Source organism: Budorcas taxicolor, chromosome 1, assembly GCF_023091745.1.
Source record: "Budorcas taxicolor isolate Tak-1 chromosome 1, Takin1.1, whole genome shotgun sequence".
Lineage (NCBI taxonomy): Eukaryota > Metazoa > Chordata > Mammalia > Artiodactyla > Bovidae > Budorcas > Budorcas taxicolor.
Genome location: NC_068910.1, coordinates 85,053 through 104,266, shown reverse-complemented (window position 1 = coordinate 104,266; position 19,214 = coordinate 85,053). Strand labels below are relative to the sequence as shown.

At 64.2% G+C, this 19,214-nt stretch overlaps 1 protein-coding gene across 1 annotated transcript; it reads left to right on the top strand.

Moving 5' to 3' along the window:
• The first annotated feature begins 594 nt into the window (after positions 1 to 594).
• Positions 595 to 12,900, top strand: KLF15 (KLF transcription factor 15). Its single transcript, XM_052660076.1, has 3 exons — positions 595 to 691; positions 4,368 to 5,429; positions 11,851 to 12,900. Exons 2-3 carry the CDS (start codon positions 4,381 to 4,383, stop codon positions 12,011 to 12,013), a joined length of 1,212 nt encoding a protein of 403 aa, XP_052516036.1. The 5' UTR covers positions 595 to 691; positions 4,368 to 4,380; the 3' UTR covers positions 12,014 to 12,900.
• The last annotated feature ends 6,314 nt before the right edge of the window (positions 12,901 to 19,214 follow it).

Sequence of the window (19,214 nt, the reverse complement as noted above, 5' to 3'; positions counted from 1 at the left end):
GGTTAGTGTGAACAGTGCGCAGGGTGCCACCCTCAGCGCACGTGTCTCCAGGGCTGGTCACTTAGCAATTGCGGGACGCGCGCCTCCTGTCCCGAGGGGGCTGGCGGCTCACCGGACGCTCGCCCGCATCTCTCCAGCAACGTCCCGGACAAGTCCTGGCTTTGCCTGTTGGCCGCCCGGGGCTGCAGATGGGAGCGGGGTAGGGAGGGTCGGGCCGGGGCTGTCCGGCGGCGCCCAGCCCGCATGGACCCTCCTCGGAGCCCCAGGCCAGGCCCAAGTTCGTTTTCACCTGGGCTGAAACCTCCGGAGCCGCCGCGGCCGGGCCACTGCGACTGGAAGGGCGGGGCAGGGGCGGGGCCGGGGCCTAGGAGGGGCTAATGGGCGGGGCCTGGCCGGGCAGGGGCGGGTCCGGGGCGGGGCAGGGGGCGGGTCCTGGGCGCGTGACGCGCGGCGCGGGCCAATGGGGCGCGCGCCCGAGGCCGAGCCTCCTGCGAGCCTTCGCGGCGCCCGGCGCGTCACGTGAGCCCGGGGAGTGAGCGCCGAGAAGCGGCGGCGGCGGCGGGGGCTCGGCCGCAGCGACGCGGGCCGGGCGAGGCGAGTGAGTGCGGGACGCGCGGCCGCCGCCCCCAGCGCAGCCCGCGTGGGCCCGGGATCGCCGGGCCTGGCCGCCGGCCGGCCGTGCCGAGTTCAGGTGGGAGCGCGCGGCGAGCACGGGCGCGCCTGGACCGGGCCCGGAGGGGGCGCGGGGGCCCCTCTGCGCGTCGGGCCGGGCGCCCGCACGGCTGTCCCGGCTCCGCGCGAGCGTCGGGGGAGATGTCGGCGGAGCGGGGCCCTCGGCGCGGGGCCGGGGCCGGGGGCGGGCAGGCGGGACGGCGATCCCCCGTGCCCACCAGCACCGGCCCAGTCCCCGCGCCGGCCTCGGCGCCTGGCCCCGCGCGGCCGCGCGCCCCTCGCGGGCCGGCCGCCCATATGGCGGGCGCGGCGGGGCCTGCGGGCGGAGGGGTTACTGCCGGTCACCGCGGCCGGCTCGGGGGAGGCGGAGCCCGGCTCCCCCCGCCCCTTCCCACGCGCGGCCCCACGCGCGCCGGGGCGTCGCAGGGCCCCCGGCCCGGCCCTCAGCGCGCCCCGCACGCGCAGTCACGCGGCAGGAGCTTGCGCCCCCGCCGGCGCCCCCGCCCGCGTCCCCGCCCGCCCCTCTGCGGGTCCCTTCGGGCCCTCCCTCCACCCCTGCTGTTTGCCGGCCCAGGCCCCGGGAGTGACGGGTCCCCGGGTGCCTGAGGCCCTGGAGCCACTCCGCCGCCTCCAGGGACCCGGCGGAGCGCGGGGAGTCCCGCCGCCCCACAGGTGCGAGGCCGCCGACGCGGGACTCTTATTTTGAAGGGCGGCCCCCCCGCCGTGGTCTGCGTGCTGACCCAATGGAAGGCCCTTGGCCGGCGCTCCGCTCGTTATCAATTACATGTTGTTCCTGCGGCCGCCGTGTCCCCGGGAGGATAAACAGCAGGCCTGGCCGGCCGGGCGGGGAGGGGCGGAGTCCGGCCGCGGCCGGGGACGCTGCCCGGGACAGGGCGTCCCCCCCTCCTGGCGGCCTGCGTCGTTGGCCGGGCCACGTGCTGCTGTGTTTCAGGGCCGGTCCCGGCGCCCCGCGGGCCCTGTGGGCTCTCAGTGTCCGCGTCCTCCCTGCCCGAGGGCCCAGGCGGTCTGCTGCGGGCCCCACCCCCGGGCCTTTGCACTCGGTTGGCAAAGTTCGGCCAGGATCCTGTTTCAGAGTCGGGGGTAGACAGTCCAAATGGCTTATATTCTGGTGGGGAGACTGAGAACGAAGTGCATAAATACGTAACTGCGATAGCGACTGTTAGGAAGACTGTGATGCAGGGTGGTTAGCAGAGGGTGGTGGGCAGGCAGGGAGGCCTCACAGAGAGTGACTTCGGAGCTGAGGAGCTGAGGGATCTAAATCAGGGGCTCCCTCCTGGAGGGCTGGGAAGAGGGGTCTGTGGAGAGGGAAGTGCTGGGGCCCTGGCTGGGGGCGGTGAGGCTGGTGAGCTTGTGCACCGCCTGTGAGTGGGGCAGCTGGAGCAGTGGTCTGGGGCAGACCAGCCTTCTGGGAGGAGACTGGGCCCATTCCTTTGGGACTTTCTTAGATTCCCGCCTACCCCGTCCTGCTGTACTTATTTCCCCCGCTTACTTGTTTTGTATCATTTAATCTGTGGATATCTTAGTTTATGTGTCTAAACTGTAAGGCCTCCTTTGAAATGTATGTACCAGCCACAATACATCATCCCACTTAAAAATATTGACTGTAATTCCTCAATATCATGGAATAGTCGGGTAGTGATCACATTTCTGGGGAGAGTTTCAAGGGCAGGGACGCGGCCCTGTCTGCCTTTTCTGCCTGGTTCCTGCCTGGTTCTAGGAAGACTGGAGTCCCTGGGTTTCTCAGCATGGCGGCAGAGGGGAGAAAGGCCTCACCCTTGAGGCTCACCCTGATGGCTGGTGCTGCCTGTCTGCCCCTGTAGCGAGTGCTCAGCATGTGTAAGCTCTTTGGTCTTACAAAACCCCAGGAACTAGGCACAGTTGTCAGGATGCCCACCCAATGCATGGCACAGAGAGGTTGTACCGCCTGCCCGAGGTCACACAGCTGACAAGCTGCAGAGACAGGAGCTCAGTGTGGGCGACAGGGTGGAGGTTGGGGTCTCAGGCTGAGTGTGGGCTCTGTTCTTCACATTATCTGGCATTTTCATGCCTTTTCGGCACCTGATTCAGTGAACAGTGTGTATTTTAAAACTCCCAGCTTTAAATCCATAGCTAAAAAGCCAAGCGTTCTCCTGCAAACGCTGCCCTGGACGCAGACTTGACCTTGCCTTATTTCCCTGGGCCCCTGTGAAGCTTCAAGGCCGGGTCATCACACACGGAACAGGTGGGAGACTGGGGTTTGGGGGAGCAAGGACTGGTCCCAGGTCACGGCTGAGGACGGCCTGGCCCTGGGAGGTCCTGACCGCTGGCTGGGCCTGCTGACTGTCAGACAGTGCCGGGCCCGGGCCGAGTGCTTGAGACAGAGATGGTTGTAGTGGGAGCGGATGTGGTGCCTGGCGGCCAAGACTGTCTGCTTTAACTGCAGATCGTCCCCTTCCTCAACTCGGTAAACACCCGCTGTGGTCACTGGGTGGGACAAAGGTCTGCAGAGGTGGCCCTGTCACGGCCACTGTTGACTCTCCTTGGACAGCAACCCGCATGGCCTTCAGCCTGCCGCTGTCCTCTCTGCTGACGTGCCCTGAGCCCCTCCTGGGCACCAGAAGCCTCACCAGGGGCTGGGAACACAACCAGAGCCGACCGCCCAGCCTGCACCACAGGGGCCCTGGTCTGGGAGGGAGGCAGCGTGAGCTGGGTGAGTGCTCCACGGGGTGCTGGCCAGGGGTCTCATCCCCCACCTGGCAGCTGTGAGTCAAAGGCGGGAGTAGCTGGGGCCTGGGACCGGGGTATGTTCTCCCTGAGTTGTCATCGCAAGGCAGGGCCCTTCCACCACTGGTGAAGCCCCTGACGGTGCCCAGTCCAGTGGAGGGTGCTTGGTGGCGGCCCGTTCCCAATTCACTGGAGAGGCAGCCGAGATGGCATGGGCCCGAGGACTGGGTGGTGGGTGGGCTGCCCCCTTTCAGGTGGTCAGACAGCCCTTGACGGGGTCTTTAATTTATGCCTCCGAGTAGACTTGTCTGGTTGAAATACAAACTCCTCATTTATATTTGAGTCTCCGATGAAACAACTTTTTAGTATAAACCTGCTGTATCCAACGTTTGGACATACTTCTGTTAAAAGTTGTTCATTTTTTTAAACTCAGTTTCAAGTTGAACCGGGTGGCCTTTATTTTTATTTGCTTAATCTGGCAAACCTACCCAAGCTGCAGCAACAGGGGGTCAGAGGGCATGTGGCCATCCTCCTCCCCCACCCGCCACCCTGCCAGCAATTCTGTAGGAATGGGACCGAGGTCAGTTGTCCAGGGATGATGGCGACTCTGCTCAGCTGGATGGGGTTCCCGCCTGGCTGTTTGGGGTGCAGAGCACCTCCTCACATGCCCACCCTCTCCCTCACACGCACTCACACTCAGACATGTGTGTTCCTTCTCAGAATTGTTCTGAAAAATCTGTGTGAAGCCGCAAGAGCCGGGTTGTGCAATGGGCTTGGAGAGCACTTCTACAAACAGGTGGTGCAATTTCGGAAAACACGCTTGCAGTGTTCCCCCATCGGATGGATGGAGGCAGGATACAGGCCTGGGGCGGCAGGAGGCTGTGGCTGGCCGCGGCTTGGGGCCAGGCGCCTCCAAGGAGGGGGTTGACTGCGCTGCTTTCCTGATGGGGCCTTCTTGGTTTTCTCTGCAGCCGCCAGGCCAGCATGGTGGACCACTTGCTCCCAGTGGACGAGACCTTCTCGTCGCTGAAACGCCCTGTCTGTTTTCTGGGTGATGGGCGGGCATACCACATGCTACCCTCGCCCCTCTCCGAGGACGACAGTGACGCCTCCAGCCTCTGCTCCTGCGCCAGCCCTGACTCGCAAACCCTGTGTTCCTGCTACGGAGGCGGCCGGGCGGCTGAGGGCCAGGACAGTATCCTGGATTTCCTGCTGTCCCAGGCCACCCTGGGCGGCGGCGTTGCGGCTCATGGCAGCCCCATGGCCTGGGGGAGCTGGCGGAAAACACCGGCCCCTGTGAAGGGGGAGCATTTCAGTTTCCCCGAGTTCCCCGTGGGCGACCCTGATGACGTCCCTCGGCCCTTCCAGCCCACCCTGGAGGAGATCGAAGAGTTTCTGGAGGAGAACATGGAGCCGGCGGTGAAGCAGGCCCCAGAGGGCAGTGGCAAGGACTTGGACACCTGTGGCCAGCTCTCTGCCGGGCCGCACAGAGGCCACCTCCACGCCGGGGCCGGCGGCAGAGAGCGTTGCGCCCCCCCGTCGGGCCCTGGTGCAGCTGGCAGCCAGGGCCCACTTGAGGGCCCCAGCTCTGACCCCCCTGTCCCGCTGCTGCTGCAGATCCAGCCAGTGCCGGCGAAGCAGGAGTCGGGCGCGGAGCCTGCCTCCCCAGGGCAGCCCCCAGAGGCTGTCAGGGTGGCACAGCTGCTGGTCAGCATCCAGGGCCAGACCTTCACGCTTGTGCCCCAGGTGCTGCCCTCGTCCAGCCTCAGCTTGCCCTCCAAGTTCGTGCGCATTGCCCCCGTGCCCATCGCCGCCAAGCCCCTTGGGTCGGGACCCCTGGGGCCCGGCTCTGCAGGCCTCCTCGTCGGCCAGAAGTTCCCCAAGAACCCGGCGGCCGAACTCCTCAAGATGCACAGGTGCACTTTCCCCGGCTGCAGCAAGACGTACACCAAGAGCAGCCACCTGAAGGCCCACCTGCGCCGGCACACGGGCGAGAAGCCCTTCGCCTGCACCTGGCCGGGCTGCGGCTGGAGGTCAGTATGGCGGCGGCGGCCAGGCGTTGCGCAGGGCCCGCGCGCCCCTGCTCCTGGGGTGTGTGGCCAAGACCGCGTCCTCCACGCTTGGATAAGGCTGCTTAGGGCGGGGAGGGGGTGGGCAGGCCCAGAGGTCCCTGTGTGCCTCCGAGTGCTGGCGTCCAGTTTCATGGTGACCGGGTGAGGCTGAGGCTGTACTGGGGAGGGGCTGGGCCAAGCAAAGAGCCCCGCTGGTGGTGCCGGGGCTGCTGAGAGGCAGGAGGGCGGCTGCGCACCGCGCGTGCCCACGCCCCACACTCTGCAGCGCCCCAAGGGTGAGTGCCACTCCTCGCCTCCCTTCATCGCTGAGCACGGGGAGGCTGGAGCAGCTCAGTAACCGGTGGGCACGCGGCCCTTTGCTGATGGGGTCGAAGCCAGGGGGCCAGAAGCGGCCGCCTCTACAGCCTGAAGGCCCAGCCAGTTGACGGCCGTCCTGGGGGACCTGGCACTGTGCTGGGGACACCAGAAAGGCCACGGAGGGGCTCCAGGCTCGGGTATCAAGCCAGAAGCGGGAGACTGCTTCCAGGCTCTCTACTCGGTGCACGGTGGGGGACCCAGCTCTCAAAGTGGGGTGACGGCTTGCCCAGGGTCACCCAGCCCCTGGGCAGGCAGAGCTGGTGGGACTCCCATGGGCCGCCCCCAGTCCCCCCAGGCGGGCTCGCCCTCTTGGGAGGGAACTGTTTCCTGAGGCTCTGGCACAGGTCAGGGATGACATGCTCAGGACGCCCCCCGGCAGGAAGCTGGCAGCCCGGGCAGTGTGTGTGCTCCTTGCACACTCGGTCCTGCCTAGTGTGGCTTCTGTGTGAGGGGTGGGAGGCATGCTTGGCTTTGTGCAGACCGGAGCCTCACAAGGGGCTTGTGTGGCCACACGTGACTGTGCACGCTGTATGTTTGCACCCCATTCGTGTGTGTGGGTGCACATGGCGCCCGGTGCTTCCTGGCAGGAGTGCTCCTGAGAGCAGGGCAGGGCCGGCCCCGGGCCAGAGGTGCTGGCCTCAGCGTTGCGGCGGGCCGAGGCTGGACGGAGGGGAGCCCTGTGCCCAGCATCCTGGGTCGTGGGGTGCTGAGCTGGCCAGAGAAGGGGCTTTGCCTTGGCACCCATAGCCCTGAGGGCTCCAGGAGCCCAGCCCCAGCCCCGCACTGCCCACAGCATCGGGCAGTGTCAGCTGGTGTGCTTCAGGGCAGGCCTGCCAGCCAGTGGAAGAACTAGGGTCGGTGGGCAGACCCGGGGCCCTGCTGCGGTCCAGCCGTGGCAGGGGATATCCTGACCCTGGGGGTGGGGCGGCTGGTGGCAGGGGGTGGACCCCGGCCCAGCTCTGCCCCCTGGCCAGTGCCCTCCCGCGGTCCCCCGGCCCAGCCTCAGTTTCCTCATCTGTCGAGTGGAAGGTTTGCTCGCGGCCTCTGTCCCCCAGGTCCATGTGTGCAGGGATCGTCCGGGTCGTGTGCCGCTCTTGGGTGAGGTCAGAGTGTGAGGGAGAGGGGTCACCCCGCTTCCACTGGGTGGCACTCATGCTGCAGGGTGGCACCCGGAGACCCCCAGGCCGGTGTTGTCTTGGTGAGGGTTGGGCCATGGGCAGCCTCACAGTCCTGGGCACTGTCCACCCCCCTAGAACTGAGGCTGGGTGGAAGGGTGTGGTCGTGGTCAAGGCCGCCCACTCAGCCACTCCCCCAGGAGAGGAGGACCTGTGCTCCAGGCTATCCTGGAGACAGACAGGACCCTGGGCCCAGGGCATCGGGGGGCAGGTCTTGGCCTCCAGCACAGCAGCCCTGGAGGGAGTGAGTTCCCCATGTGGGGAGGTATGTAACCCAGAGTGGGGTTCATGGGGGGCATTCAGGTGTGCACTGCCTGAGCTCTTGCATTGTCTTACCCAGGACCCCCCAGTGGGGGAGGCACGGTGGGAGCCTGGCACCGTGAGGTCTATACAGAGCCCTTGGGAGCCGTGTCTGCCGTCTTGGTCTGGGTCTGCCCTCACAGGGTCACGTGTGGCTCGCGTGAGGCAGAGGCCCTGCCAGGCGGGGCCGTGTCTCGCTGGTCAGTCTTCAGGGATCGTGAACTGTTGCTTATGGGCCCGTGAGTTGACTGTCCCGTCCACGCGGTCACAGCTGCCAGCCGAGTGACAGGGGCGTCCTTCTAGCACGTGGGTGGGAGGGTGGACTGACTTTGGGGCAGCTCCGTCAGGACAGCACAGGGGAGAAGGTGACGGTGGCCAGCCCCCCAGGCACTTGCTGAGTGCCAGGCAGTCCTGAGGGTTTTAGAGCTGGACTCCCCTCTGCAAATCGCCGCCTTGGCTTCCATGCTTCCTTCCATGGGGGACTCATCGCCTTTCCGCCCCTCAGGCCTTCCGTACCCCCAGATACCCTTAGATTCCTATCAGGAACCCTCATTCTGGCCTGGAGGCTCCCTCGGGCAGCACGGGCTGGCACGGCCCCCGGTGGCCTGTGTCTCCAGCACTCTCCCCCGGGGGTGGCTGTCGCTGGTCTCGCCGTGACTCTGGCTCTGCCCTTCCCACATCCCGGTCTCTTTGAGGCCTTCCAGCACCTCTGTGGTTTGTTGGCACCATCTTGTTTTAGGTAGGGGGAAACCGAGGCCCAGAAAGATGCAGTCATCCTTCACCGGGACACCGCACCCCGCCGTGGTGAGGCCAGCATGCCTCTTCCACGCGCCGCCCCAGGGCCGGGCTGGCCACCACCTCTCACTGGGCAGCGCTCTCGTGAGCCAGGAGTCCTGTCTTCCCCGAGGTCATCAGCCGCCAGGCATCAGCTCTGGGCCGGGAGGAAAGGGCTGAGGAGTGAGCCGGTGAGCCAGTGAGCCGCGGCTCCGGGGTGCTGGGCGGGCGCCCCGCGTGACTCTGAGCCTGCGAGCGGGCGTCAGCTTGTCATCCCACTTGCGTCGCTGTTCAGTCTCTCAGTCGTGTCCGACTCTTTGCGCCCCCGTGGACTGCAGCACGCCAGGCTCCCCTGTCCATCCGCAGCTCCCGGAGCTTACTCAGACTCATGTCCGTCGAGTTGATGATGCCATCCAACATCTCACCCTCTGCCGCCCCACTTTAGAGAAAGGAAACGCGGCCAGAGCTGGCAGGTGCTTCTCACCATCACCCAGCTGGGAGGTGGCTGAGGTAGGGGCTCGGCCCAGGTTCCCTGCCCACCCCACCCCACCCGGCAGGCTGTAAGCCCGGCCTGCCCTGCAGCAGCCCCTCCACACGTCCAGAGGGGGTGGGCTGCCCCCTGTGCCACGCCTGTCCTCCCAGAGGGCGCTCTGCGTTCCAGACCCTTTCCTTCCTGGCGGTCCTGGTGAAGAGCAGCCGCCTGTCCCCCCTCTGGCCCCTGTCCTGTGTCCTGCTCACTGAGGGCCTGGAGCGCTGTCCCCCAGGGTCATCCCTGGCCTGGGCAACCTCCCGCCACTTCCTTCGGTGTCCGATTGTGGACCCTGGAGTCCCTGCTCTTCCGCGTAGGGACGCGGCTTCGGAGGCTGGGGCGGGGCTGGGGCCGGATGGGCCTGCTTGAGGCCGCGCGTGTAGGGAGGCGCTGTCGGCCTCTGCCTAGAAGTTCCCGCTTCCCTCTTGAACACCGGCCTCCCTTGTTCTCTGCAGAAGGACGTCCTGTCCCATCTGAGGAGAGTGCCCTCCTGCCTCTGCTCCTGGGGGAGTGCCGGCTCCCCGTGTGGTGGGGCCTGGGTCTCCACAGTGGATGGGGAGGCCCTGGGGATGGGGAGGCCGGGATGGGGCCGGGGCTGCGACAAGGCCCCGAGCCCTGCCTGCAGTCGCAGCCCCGCGTTGTTCCTGGCGCCACGTCCCCACCACCGCCCCCAGCCTGGGTGCTCACAGCGACGGCTTTCTGGCTGATGGAGGGCCCCCTGGACCTGTGCTTCCCTGCAGCCCAGCCGTGGGGATCATGGGTGACCCTCATCAGCCGTGGGCCCCGCACCCGCTCTGCACCCTCAGCCCTGGCACCCGGTCTGCCCTTCCCTGTGCCTGGGGAGCACCTCCGAGAGCTTGGTGACTCGCCAGGCAGTCCGGCAGGAGGAGCAGGGTCCGCTGCCCGCAGAGGCTGAGTCATAGCCGCCTGCCCCATCCCATGTGGCTGCGGTTTGGGAGAAGGTGGCATGGGGGTCATCTGGGGGCTCAGGTCAGAGGACCTGAGGGGGAGGGGGCGTGCGGGTAGGGGGCTGCTCTTGGGACCACTGTCCCCGCTACGCGCCCCTCCTAGGCATCCCCCGACAAGAGGCCACTTGCCCTGTGTGCCCGCTTGGCCTCTGGGAAGAGCCTTGGAAGGTGGACAAGAGCCCCGAGGCTCCACTGGAAAAGAGGGGACCCTGAGGCCCAGGGCGGGTCCGCGTTTGCTTGGGACCATGCGGGCTTGTGCCAAGCCTTCCGGCTTCCCTGCAGCCCCCGTCCTTGTGGCCCCCCTCCGGGGTGGTGTCTCCAGCGGGGCTGGTCTTGGCTCCCTGAGTGGGAGGATGAGGCTGACCCCGTGCCTCGTGCTGGGGGAGGCGGGGGCTCGGGGCCGTCTCAGAGCCTTCTTGCCGCTGCCCTGGGGGTCCTGACTCCCGCCGGGGTGGGTGGTCCCGGGCTGGCCCCTGACAGCTGGAACCTTGGTGCTTCTTCCACCCGCTTGAGCTGCAGGGGTGCGGGGCACCCGGCCCACTCTGGGGGAGGCCAGGCTGCCCGCGGTCACCAGGCCGGGGAGACCTGGGTCTGGCCCCGTTTGCTCTGGCCTCGGCCGCTCTGCGGCCGCTGACCCTGGGTCAGGGCCTCACATCTCTGCGCCTCGGTTTCCTCTCACGGCAGACGGGCCAGGGTCTTATTTCCAAAGGTGCTGATGGCACTGCCCTGTGCGCAGGCACCCGGGCTATGATGTGAACACCAGCTTCCAAGCACAGGAGCCTGGCTGCGCTCTAGGCACCGGGGGAGTGAGGGAGGTGGTGCTTGTCCTCTGCGCCTCTGGGCTGAGGCCCCCACTCGGTCTTCCCCGTACAGCTGTGGGTCCCGGGCTCCCACCCAGAGGGTCAGGCCTGGCCGAGCCTCTAGCCCCCTCCTTGGCAGGGCGGGAATGGCTGCTGCAGGCACCACCCCCCTTCCTCTCGTGCGTGGGTCCAGGAACAGGGGTGCTGGGCCTGATGCTCCTGTGTGCATGTGTTCATGTGGGTGAGCGTGTGCTCACGTGGGTGAGCGTGTGCACACGTGCATGTGTGTGCTCCGTGCTCAGTCGTGTCCGATTCTTTGTGACCCGTGGGCGGTAGCTCGCCAGGCTCTTCTGTCCATGGGGATTCTCCAGGCAGGAATACTGGAGTGGGTTGCTATACCCTCCTTCAGGGGACCTTCCTGACCCATGGGTCGAGCCCAGGCCCCCTGCAACTGCAGGCAGAGGCTTTAGTGTGGCACGTTTGTGTGTGCGCATGTGCACTGGATGTTTTCATGCCCCGGGTCTGGCGAGGGCTGCCTCTCTGACAGCTGTCCGTCCTCCTGAGGGGCTGCTGTGTCTGCTCTCACTGACGCACAGACCAAGCACCCCAGGCACCAGGTGCTGGGCTGGCCGCGGGGCACATGCCTTTCCTCATGGAGCCGACGGTCTAGTGGCTCAGACTGATGTTCATCAAAAACTTGGAAACGAAAGTTGTGGCAGTGGCAGAGGCCAGGAAGAGAAATGCCTAGTGCTTCTAGGCCCTAGCTGTGGGTGGGATGCAATCCTGGAGGGCTTTCCTGAGGAGGTGACGTTTGTGCTGAGGGCTAAAGGATGCATGGGAAGAGCCTTCTGGACAGAGGGGACGGTTTGGGCACGTGTCCCAGGGCAGTTCATGCAGACAGAGCGCAAAGCACAACAGCGTGTATGCACAGGGTGGGGTCTCGCTGCCAGGACCAAGCTCGGAGTGGGGAGAGGCTGGAGTCCCTGAGGTCGGCCGTGGCAAGAGCTGAGCCCTGTGGCCAGCTGGGGCCCGTGCTGCTCCTTCGCAGCAGCTGCTGGGGCTGCGACAGGGAGGCAGCTGGGCCGCCGTGGAGGCTTCTGAGCGCCTTGCAGGGCGCGGTGCTGTGTGGGGACCTCTCAGCTGCTGGGAAGGCAGGCAGGGTCCAGGAGTTGTGGGGTCAAGTCTGAGGACCCCTCCTCCGCTGTGACAAAGGCCTTCCCCCTGCAGCCTGGGCAGGGCCTCTGCCCCAGCCTGTGTCCCCGGTTGGGGGCTGCCTGGAGGATGCCCCCAGGAGCCCCACTGTCTGGTCTGAGGGGCTTGAGGCACAGTTGCAATTAGGGGGCCTGTGGGGTTACCAGCTGCCCTCAGGCCACAGCCCGGGACCGGCCCCTCTTGCCTCCCTGGAGGGGTGGCGGGGGAGGGGCAGGGTGGGCTCCGCCGGGCGGCGGGGGCGAGGCCGCTGACCGCCCTGTCCCGCAGGTTCTCGCGTTCGGACGAGCTGTCGCGACACCGGCGTTCGCACTCGGGCGTGAAGCCCTACCAGTGCCCCGTGTGCGAGAAGAAGTTCGCCCGCAGCGACCACCTGTCCAAGCACGTCAAGGTGCACCGCTTCCCGCGCAGCAGCCGGCTGCCGAGGCCCTGACCCGCCCCCGCCCCCGCCCCCGCCCCCGAGCGGCCGCCGCCTCCTCCAGGCACTCTGTAGCAATAAGTTATCAGCCCCCGTTGAGGGACGTGACGCCCATCTGGGCCACCTGGAGCCCGGGGGTGCGGACTCAGCACCGCCACCTCCCCGGGGACCCGGAGGCGGCTGCGCTGACCGGAGGCAACTGGCGCGCCCCGCGCCTTCCGCGGCCCAGCCCCCCTCTTGCTGGGCTCCCGGCCTGGGCCGGGCCAGCGCTCAGGCCGGGGGAAGGAAAAGTGCGCAGTGTTGAAATGTCAGTTCCCAGAGGGAGCGTGCGGGGAAGAAGGAAGTAGGCCAGAAGTCCAGGCTGCACTGTGGCCTGGGCGTGGCTCCATCCCCGGCCTGACCACCAGAGTACGCAGGGCGGTACAGGGGCGGGACCTGGCTGCCGGGTGGCTGTGGGCTGGGTGAAAAAACCCCTCTCGGCAAGGCGATAGTGCATGTGCTTGAGTTAAACGTGCAGGACAGACGGACAGACGCAGGTCTGCCCCAGGGTGACGGTGCTGCGTGGCCCAGCCCCTTGTGCTGTGTGCAGACAAATCCAGACGGCGCCTCGGGTCACCCTCAGGAGGACAGGGCTGGTGTAGGAGAGCTAGTAGGGCCTCCCAGACCCTGACCTAGAAGTGCATCCCTCATTTTGTCTAGGAATTAATATCAAATGGACTAGCTTGCTTTGAGAGGTTTATTTCACATCCTATGAATGTATGTAAATAAAATGTACATAGGTGCATCGACATAAAATCTTTTAATAACATATCAACATTGTGTAAATTTGAAATAAAATCTATAAAGCTGGTGTACATATGTTACAATTATGTATATTTTCTTTGGTCCTTCATAAAAATATATTTGCCAATAAAAAGAAGAAAGAACTTGATAACTCTGGCGTTGGCATGCTGTTTTCCTTGGCCCTGCCAGGAAATGGAGTGATTCTGGGGGCTCAATCTGGTTTGCCACATGCGGGGAACCCTGGTTTGCACCTGGAGCGACACAGGGGCTCCGTGGATGTCCGGCCCCTGGTCCACCAGTGCAGGGTCCCTGCACCCCCACCTCCACGCCCGAGGTTGGGTGTCTGCTCCTTCTGTGTCCTGAGGGCTGCCTGCTCCACAGACCCATAGGTGCCCGATTCCAGCTTCACTTGTGGGAAGAGACCACAGGCAGGCCTGGCCCACAGGGCCACGACTCCACTGAGCTCCTGTCTGAGACCCTTGCTTGGCACTTCCCACCTCGTGTGCAGTGTACTGAGCATCGATTATGTACCCACTGTATGCACCGCGAAGGGGGCAAACCGTTTCCAGGCCGCAACTCCCCCGGGGAAATGGCACGTGATGCCCGCTTGCAACGGAACAGATCGGGCATCTTGAGCAGGCGGGGGCAGTGCCTGGCGTGAGCTCTGCGGACAAGGCCTTGACCCCGACCCCATGCCCCCGCGGGCCAGGAGGGAGCTGTCTGGAGGGGCTGGGCTACACACCAGCCTGCTTCTCTGTCCATGTGCCCTGGGGGCTGTCAGTGACAGCCTCAGACCTGGAGCTGGTGGTGGAGCTCCGCGGGTCTGCAGGGGAGACGTGAGGGAGGTGTGTGCGTGTGCGTGCGTCTCCCGCGGTGAAGGCCCTTGTCCCTGCTGACCTGGGAACCTCCTGCTGCAGCCGTCCGTCTGTCCAGTAGAGCACAGCACAGGTGCAGAACGGACACCCCATCCTGCCCGGCCCTGGTCCTGGGGAGAGGACCCGGCCTTGTGACCTGTGCCCTTTGACCCTGACCGGACACACTCCCTGGGGGCAAACATGCCCTGGGGAAGCGAGGCATCAATCTCCACAGAGGTGCCTTCTTCATCCATAGAGAAGCAGCCCGGTTACAAGGGACCTGGGGGGTCAGGATGGTCACACTGGAGGATCCGTGAGCACGTGTGTGTACACAACTGGGTGCCACCTGGACATGGCTCGCCTTTCCACGTGCGTCTCCAACAGCCACCTGCGTGGGTCCTCAGCCCGGGTGGCCTCTGTCCAGGCCCAGGTAGGTGAACACTGGTCGGTGTGCAGCACTGTCTGCCGCTTCCTGGGTCCCCTGGGCCCCAGAGAGGCCTCTGTCTGTAGGAAAGCAGTTCAGAGCACGCGGTCCATTCGCTGCCTGTAGGCTGTGTGCCACGTGGACAGGCTTTGTGTCAGCCCAGATCCCAGAACGCGCACCATCATGCTGAGCTGTAAATTCTGGTCTCTGGGCACCACAGTTTACTTACCAGTTGAATACCATTAACTAGCTTTAAGATTGTTCCCACATGTTTGCTGAGATACATAATGATACAAGACAGAACAGGCCTTGCGCATAGCTTCATATACAACTTTTAATGGTGGGTTTCCTGGGTCAAAGAGCAGGCCAGTAACTTTTGCCAAATTACCATCCAAAAATCAGTTGCACTGGGAACATAATTTACTCACGCATTCAGTGTATCTTCCACACTAGAACATGAACTCGGGAAGAAGGGTTTTGCCTGTTTTGTTCAGCACTGTGAGCCCAGCTCCCAAAACAAATATTTGTTGAGCAAATGACGTGGGTGGTAAGCAAGCGCTATTGCTAAAATTGGGATAAGATATAGAGGTTAAATATACAATTTAAAGGTAAAAAGTCGTCAGCAGAATATTGGCTCCAAGAATTGTTGTCGTTCAGGCGCTCAGTCGTGTACAACTCTTCGTGACCCCATGGACTGCAGCACGCCAGGCCTCCCTGTCCATCACCAACTCCCGGAGTTCACTCAAATGCATGTCCATCGAGTCAGTGATGCCATCCAACCATATCATCCTGTGTCATCCCCTTCTCCTCCTGCCTTCAATCTTTTCCAGCGTCAGGGTCTTTTCCAGTGAGTCAATTCTTTGAATCAGGAGGCCAAAGTATTGGAGTTTCAGCTTCAGCATCAGTCCTTCAGTGACTATTCAGGACTGATTTCCTTTAGGATGGACTGGTTGGATCTCCTTGAAGTCCAAGGGACTCTCAAGAGTCTTCTCCAACACCACAGTTCAAAAGCATCAATTCTTCAGTGCTCAGCTTTCTTTATAGTCCAACTCTCACATCCATACATGACTACTGGAAAAAGGAGAGATTATCCAGGATTATCTGGGGAGCCCGAGGTAGTCACGTGGGTCCTTTAAAGCAAGGGTCCCCTCCGCCCCCCAGCCACACATGAGGTGAGCGCAGGCAAGTTAATGGAGCTCCGTCTATATTTACGGCCACTGCCCATTGTTGGGGTTTCCACCTGAGCTCCACCTCCTGTCAGATCAGCGAGGGCATCAGATTCTCCTAAGAGCTCAAACCCTACTGTGACCCGAGCATGTGAGGGGTCTGGGTTGTGGCTCCTTCTGAGAATCTGAGGCTGGACTATCAGAGGCGGAGCTGAGCTGGTGATACTAGCTCTGAGGAGCGGCCGCAGGTACCAATGATGATCATGATCGCAACATGGAAGGCGCTCGAAGCATCTGCAAACCATCCCTCCCACTCCGGTCCGTGGAAGAATTGTCTTCCTCGAAACAGGGCCCTGGTACCAAAAAGGTTGGGCATTGCTGCCTTAGAGCAGATCAGGAGGCGAGGTGGTGGGCAGAGGTAAGAGGGAGCTCCCACTCTGCTGACTGAGGAGGGGGAACAAGGGGCTGCAAGCTGAGGAGCAAGGCACCCCTGAAAACGGGAAGAGGAGAGCAGACGCTTTGCCCTGGAGCCTCCGGAGGGGACCAGTGGCGCGCACAGCGTGATTCTCCGTCTGACCGCAGAACTGGGAGCGGAGGAATGCGTGTTGATTCAAGCACCACGTCCCGGGAATTTTCACAGCGGCAGTAGGAGACTGATGCAGGTGACGCAGGAGAATCCACACAGTCAATCCCCAGACTCTGTGCTGTGCAAGCAAGAGGCGGGAGGGCGGGCTGGGGCGGAGGTGGCGGAAGGCGCCGCTCCCCTCAGTCAGCAGCTTAGTTCCAGCTACGGGAGGGGGCACTGAATCCTCGGATGCAAAGTACTACCTCCTGGGTGCGGGGCGTGGCCGCATGACCCCTGCATGCACCCCTGTGACCCCCGCTCTGGCACGACGCCCCCTGACTTGCTCTGAAGGCTCCTGGCAGTGGTGCCCACCCCCCTGGAGGTGCAATGGGGGCAGTCAGAGCCTGCCGAGCTCCAGGCCCAGGTGAGCTGGTGGGGCCGGGCCGGGGTGGGGTGGCGGTGGCACACAGGACACAGGAGTGTCTCCCGGGGACGTGCTTACATCAGCCCCAACACAGGCGGCCCTGCCTGGCAGCGGGCGCCAGAGTCTCCAGGCATGCTTTGTGCCCCTCTGCATGCCCTCTAGGTCTCTGTGTGTGCTGGGCACAGCTCCAGCCCGGGCCCAGGGCCCGAGCACTTTGTGGGGCTCCTCGCCTCAAGACGTGCCTTCCCTAGTGCTTCCGTGTTCTAGAGCCTCAGCTTCCTCGCCGGTCAGTGGAACTTCAGGTTTCCGGGGACCCTTGGGGATGACTCCTCCTGGACCTGTGGGTACTGAGGGGCTCGGCTCCCCTGGGTCCGTTGTTGGGGGCAGCTGGTGGCAGGGCAGTGTGAGGGCCATGGGCTGAGCTCCTGCCCTTGGTGGCTGGCCCCTGGGGAGACAAGCCCCTCCCTGGGTCCCACTCTGCTCACCGCCCAGCAGGTGTGCACCCCCCCCGCCCCCCGCCTTTCGGTGGGGCTCAGGGCCAGGTGAAGCACGACAGTCTGACCCCCCGGCGCAGTCTGCAGCGCGCTGGGGAACCGAGGGCGCGCGTGAGCTGTTAGGGTCGTGGTTCCGTCCGCACACTGGGCTGCCGAACCACAGGAGGATCCGGTCTTTCCGCCACTCTAACTGGAAACGCTCTAGAAAGGGAACCCTAGCGAGAACTTTTGAGTCCAGCCAAGTTGACACAGAACGTTTCAGGAACACAAGCAAAGCCTAACACTCCCGCTTCAGGTGGGCCCATTACGGAGGGCCCCTCGGAGGAGGTGACGTCAGAGTGGGAAGGAGGCTTGGGAGGAGCAGACGGAAGGGCAGTCAAGTCAAAGAGACAGCAGGTGCAAAGGCTCCAGGGCAGGAATGGGCCTGCGTGTCTGAGGCCTCGAGCCAGGCGGCGAGGAAGGGGTCGGGGGCAGGCAGGGCTCCCCAGTGTGCGGCCACCCACAGTAACGTCACCTTTTGACTCAACCAGCTTGCGTGTTACCAGAACAGGCCCTAACTCAGGAGTCTGTTTTCTGTTCCCTTTTCTGCGATTCCCTCTGCTCCAGCGTCATTTACAAAAGAGAGAGAAAGAAAGGAAAAAATATCCAACCCGGCCACTTAACCCCCTGACCGCTGATTTAGCCACACTCTCCCAGCGGGTAAGCGAGCCTTCCGGGTTCTCAGTGCAGAGTAGTCCGCTGCTTCAGCAAGGGAGGGACTGGACCTTCAGGCTTTCAGGAGGGCCCTACTGTCCTGTGCAGAAGGGCGAGGCCCCCAGTGCTGCCCCCAGTGTCCCGAGGAGTGAGACAGCCCACCCAAAGGGGCGGAGGTCCATGACCACGACTTCATGGCAAGACTCCTGGGTTGGGGGGCAGGCGGGACAGGGCAGGGGCTGGGGGGCATGCCCGGAACCACTCCGCCCTTGGGGCCTCCTGCTGATTGAAGCCCCAGGGGTGCAGCCCAGCAGTTGGCCTCCAGGACCTGGCTGAGTCCCCAGGGGTGACAAGTGTCGAGTCGCCGCCGGGAGGCACAGGAGCGGACCAAGCCGGGGTGGAGCTTGTGGCTGCACGGCCCAGTGGTGGCGAGGGGGAGAAAACGGCCTTGAGCGTGCAGGGGCGGGCCTCAGGACTCACTAGCAGATTGGATGGGGGTCAGGAGAGGCATGGATTTCCTTGTGGTGGCCCTTTGGAAAAAAACAAACAGTGCAAAACCATGGCAGAGAGACAGGCAGGGTGCGGGGAGAGACCAGGTTTCAGGGCGCACAGGCCTTGAGTCGAGCGGGGGTGGAGACAGGTGGTGATGCTCAGAATCCTCGCATGCCAGGAGGGTGCAGGCCCCTGGCCAGGACGGGGCAGAGCTGGCCATGTGTGCCCCCTCCCGCCTGGGGGCCACAGACAGCCCAGGGCCCCAGCGCTGGGTCCAGGGCAGTGAAGGGGCTGAGAAGGGCTGCCCCGCACAGTGGACTCTTCTCCGAGCTGGTCCATCCGGCTGGGCCTCTGGGCTCACCACCACCCGGGCTGTCGTCCGGGACGATGGCGGGCTATGCTGTGGTGATCCGAAGACAGAGCACAAACGTAGCAGAGGTGGCGCTCAGCTGGGGTGCCAGTGAGTGAGACCAGCACTGTCCCTGCCCCTGGCAGTTCCACAGACACCTGACGATGAACGTGGGCCAGAGGCTGAGGCAAAAAGAGAGGAGGGCAGCAATGTTCCCTAACTAATGTCTTAATTAGGCTTCTCGTAAGGGCTCCCGGGTGGGGCCCAAGGATGAGAGGCTCGGCTGAGCTCAGAGTCCCGTAAGGGCTTCCTGGGCCAGAGCCGGCACGTGCAAAGGCCCTGAGGTGAGACAGACTGAGGGGAGATCGGTGCGTCCAGAGCACGGCCAGCCAGGGGACAGCAGGCGGCAGGCCAGGGAGCGGGTGCTTCCAGTGTGGGCAGCGGGAGCCGTGCGGGGCCCTCAGCCCCCGACCCGCAGCTGTCCAGCACCACAGCTTCTATCACAGTCTCACAAGTGGGCCCCACTGGCTTCGAGACAGAACACACCGTGTCCACCCTGTGGGGAGCCAGGGGCAGGCGCTAAGGGAATGGGGTGGGGTGGCGAAGCGACGCCTGTGCGGTCTGTGCCCGACAGCCGCTTGAGACTGTCTCCAGCACAGCAGAGTCTTCTGTGAAATCCATGCACAGCGAGGGGGCCCATGGCATGAAAGGTGGAGAGCTGGCGTCCCTGGCCAGCATGCTCTCCCCAGAGGCCAACTCCAGAATATGCCGAGCACAGAGGCGCGTGCACTTTTAAAACACAAAAGAGACCCTCACGCACACTCACTGGCTTAACAGTCTCCCGTCAGCCCTGCCAGCCCCTGGCTCTGGGGAGGCCCTTGCTTCCACGCCTGCCGCATGTACCCTGTGGGAGCAGAGAGGCTGGGCAGCTGCGGGCGGGGATTAGGTCAAGGGTATTTGCATTTTTTAAGT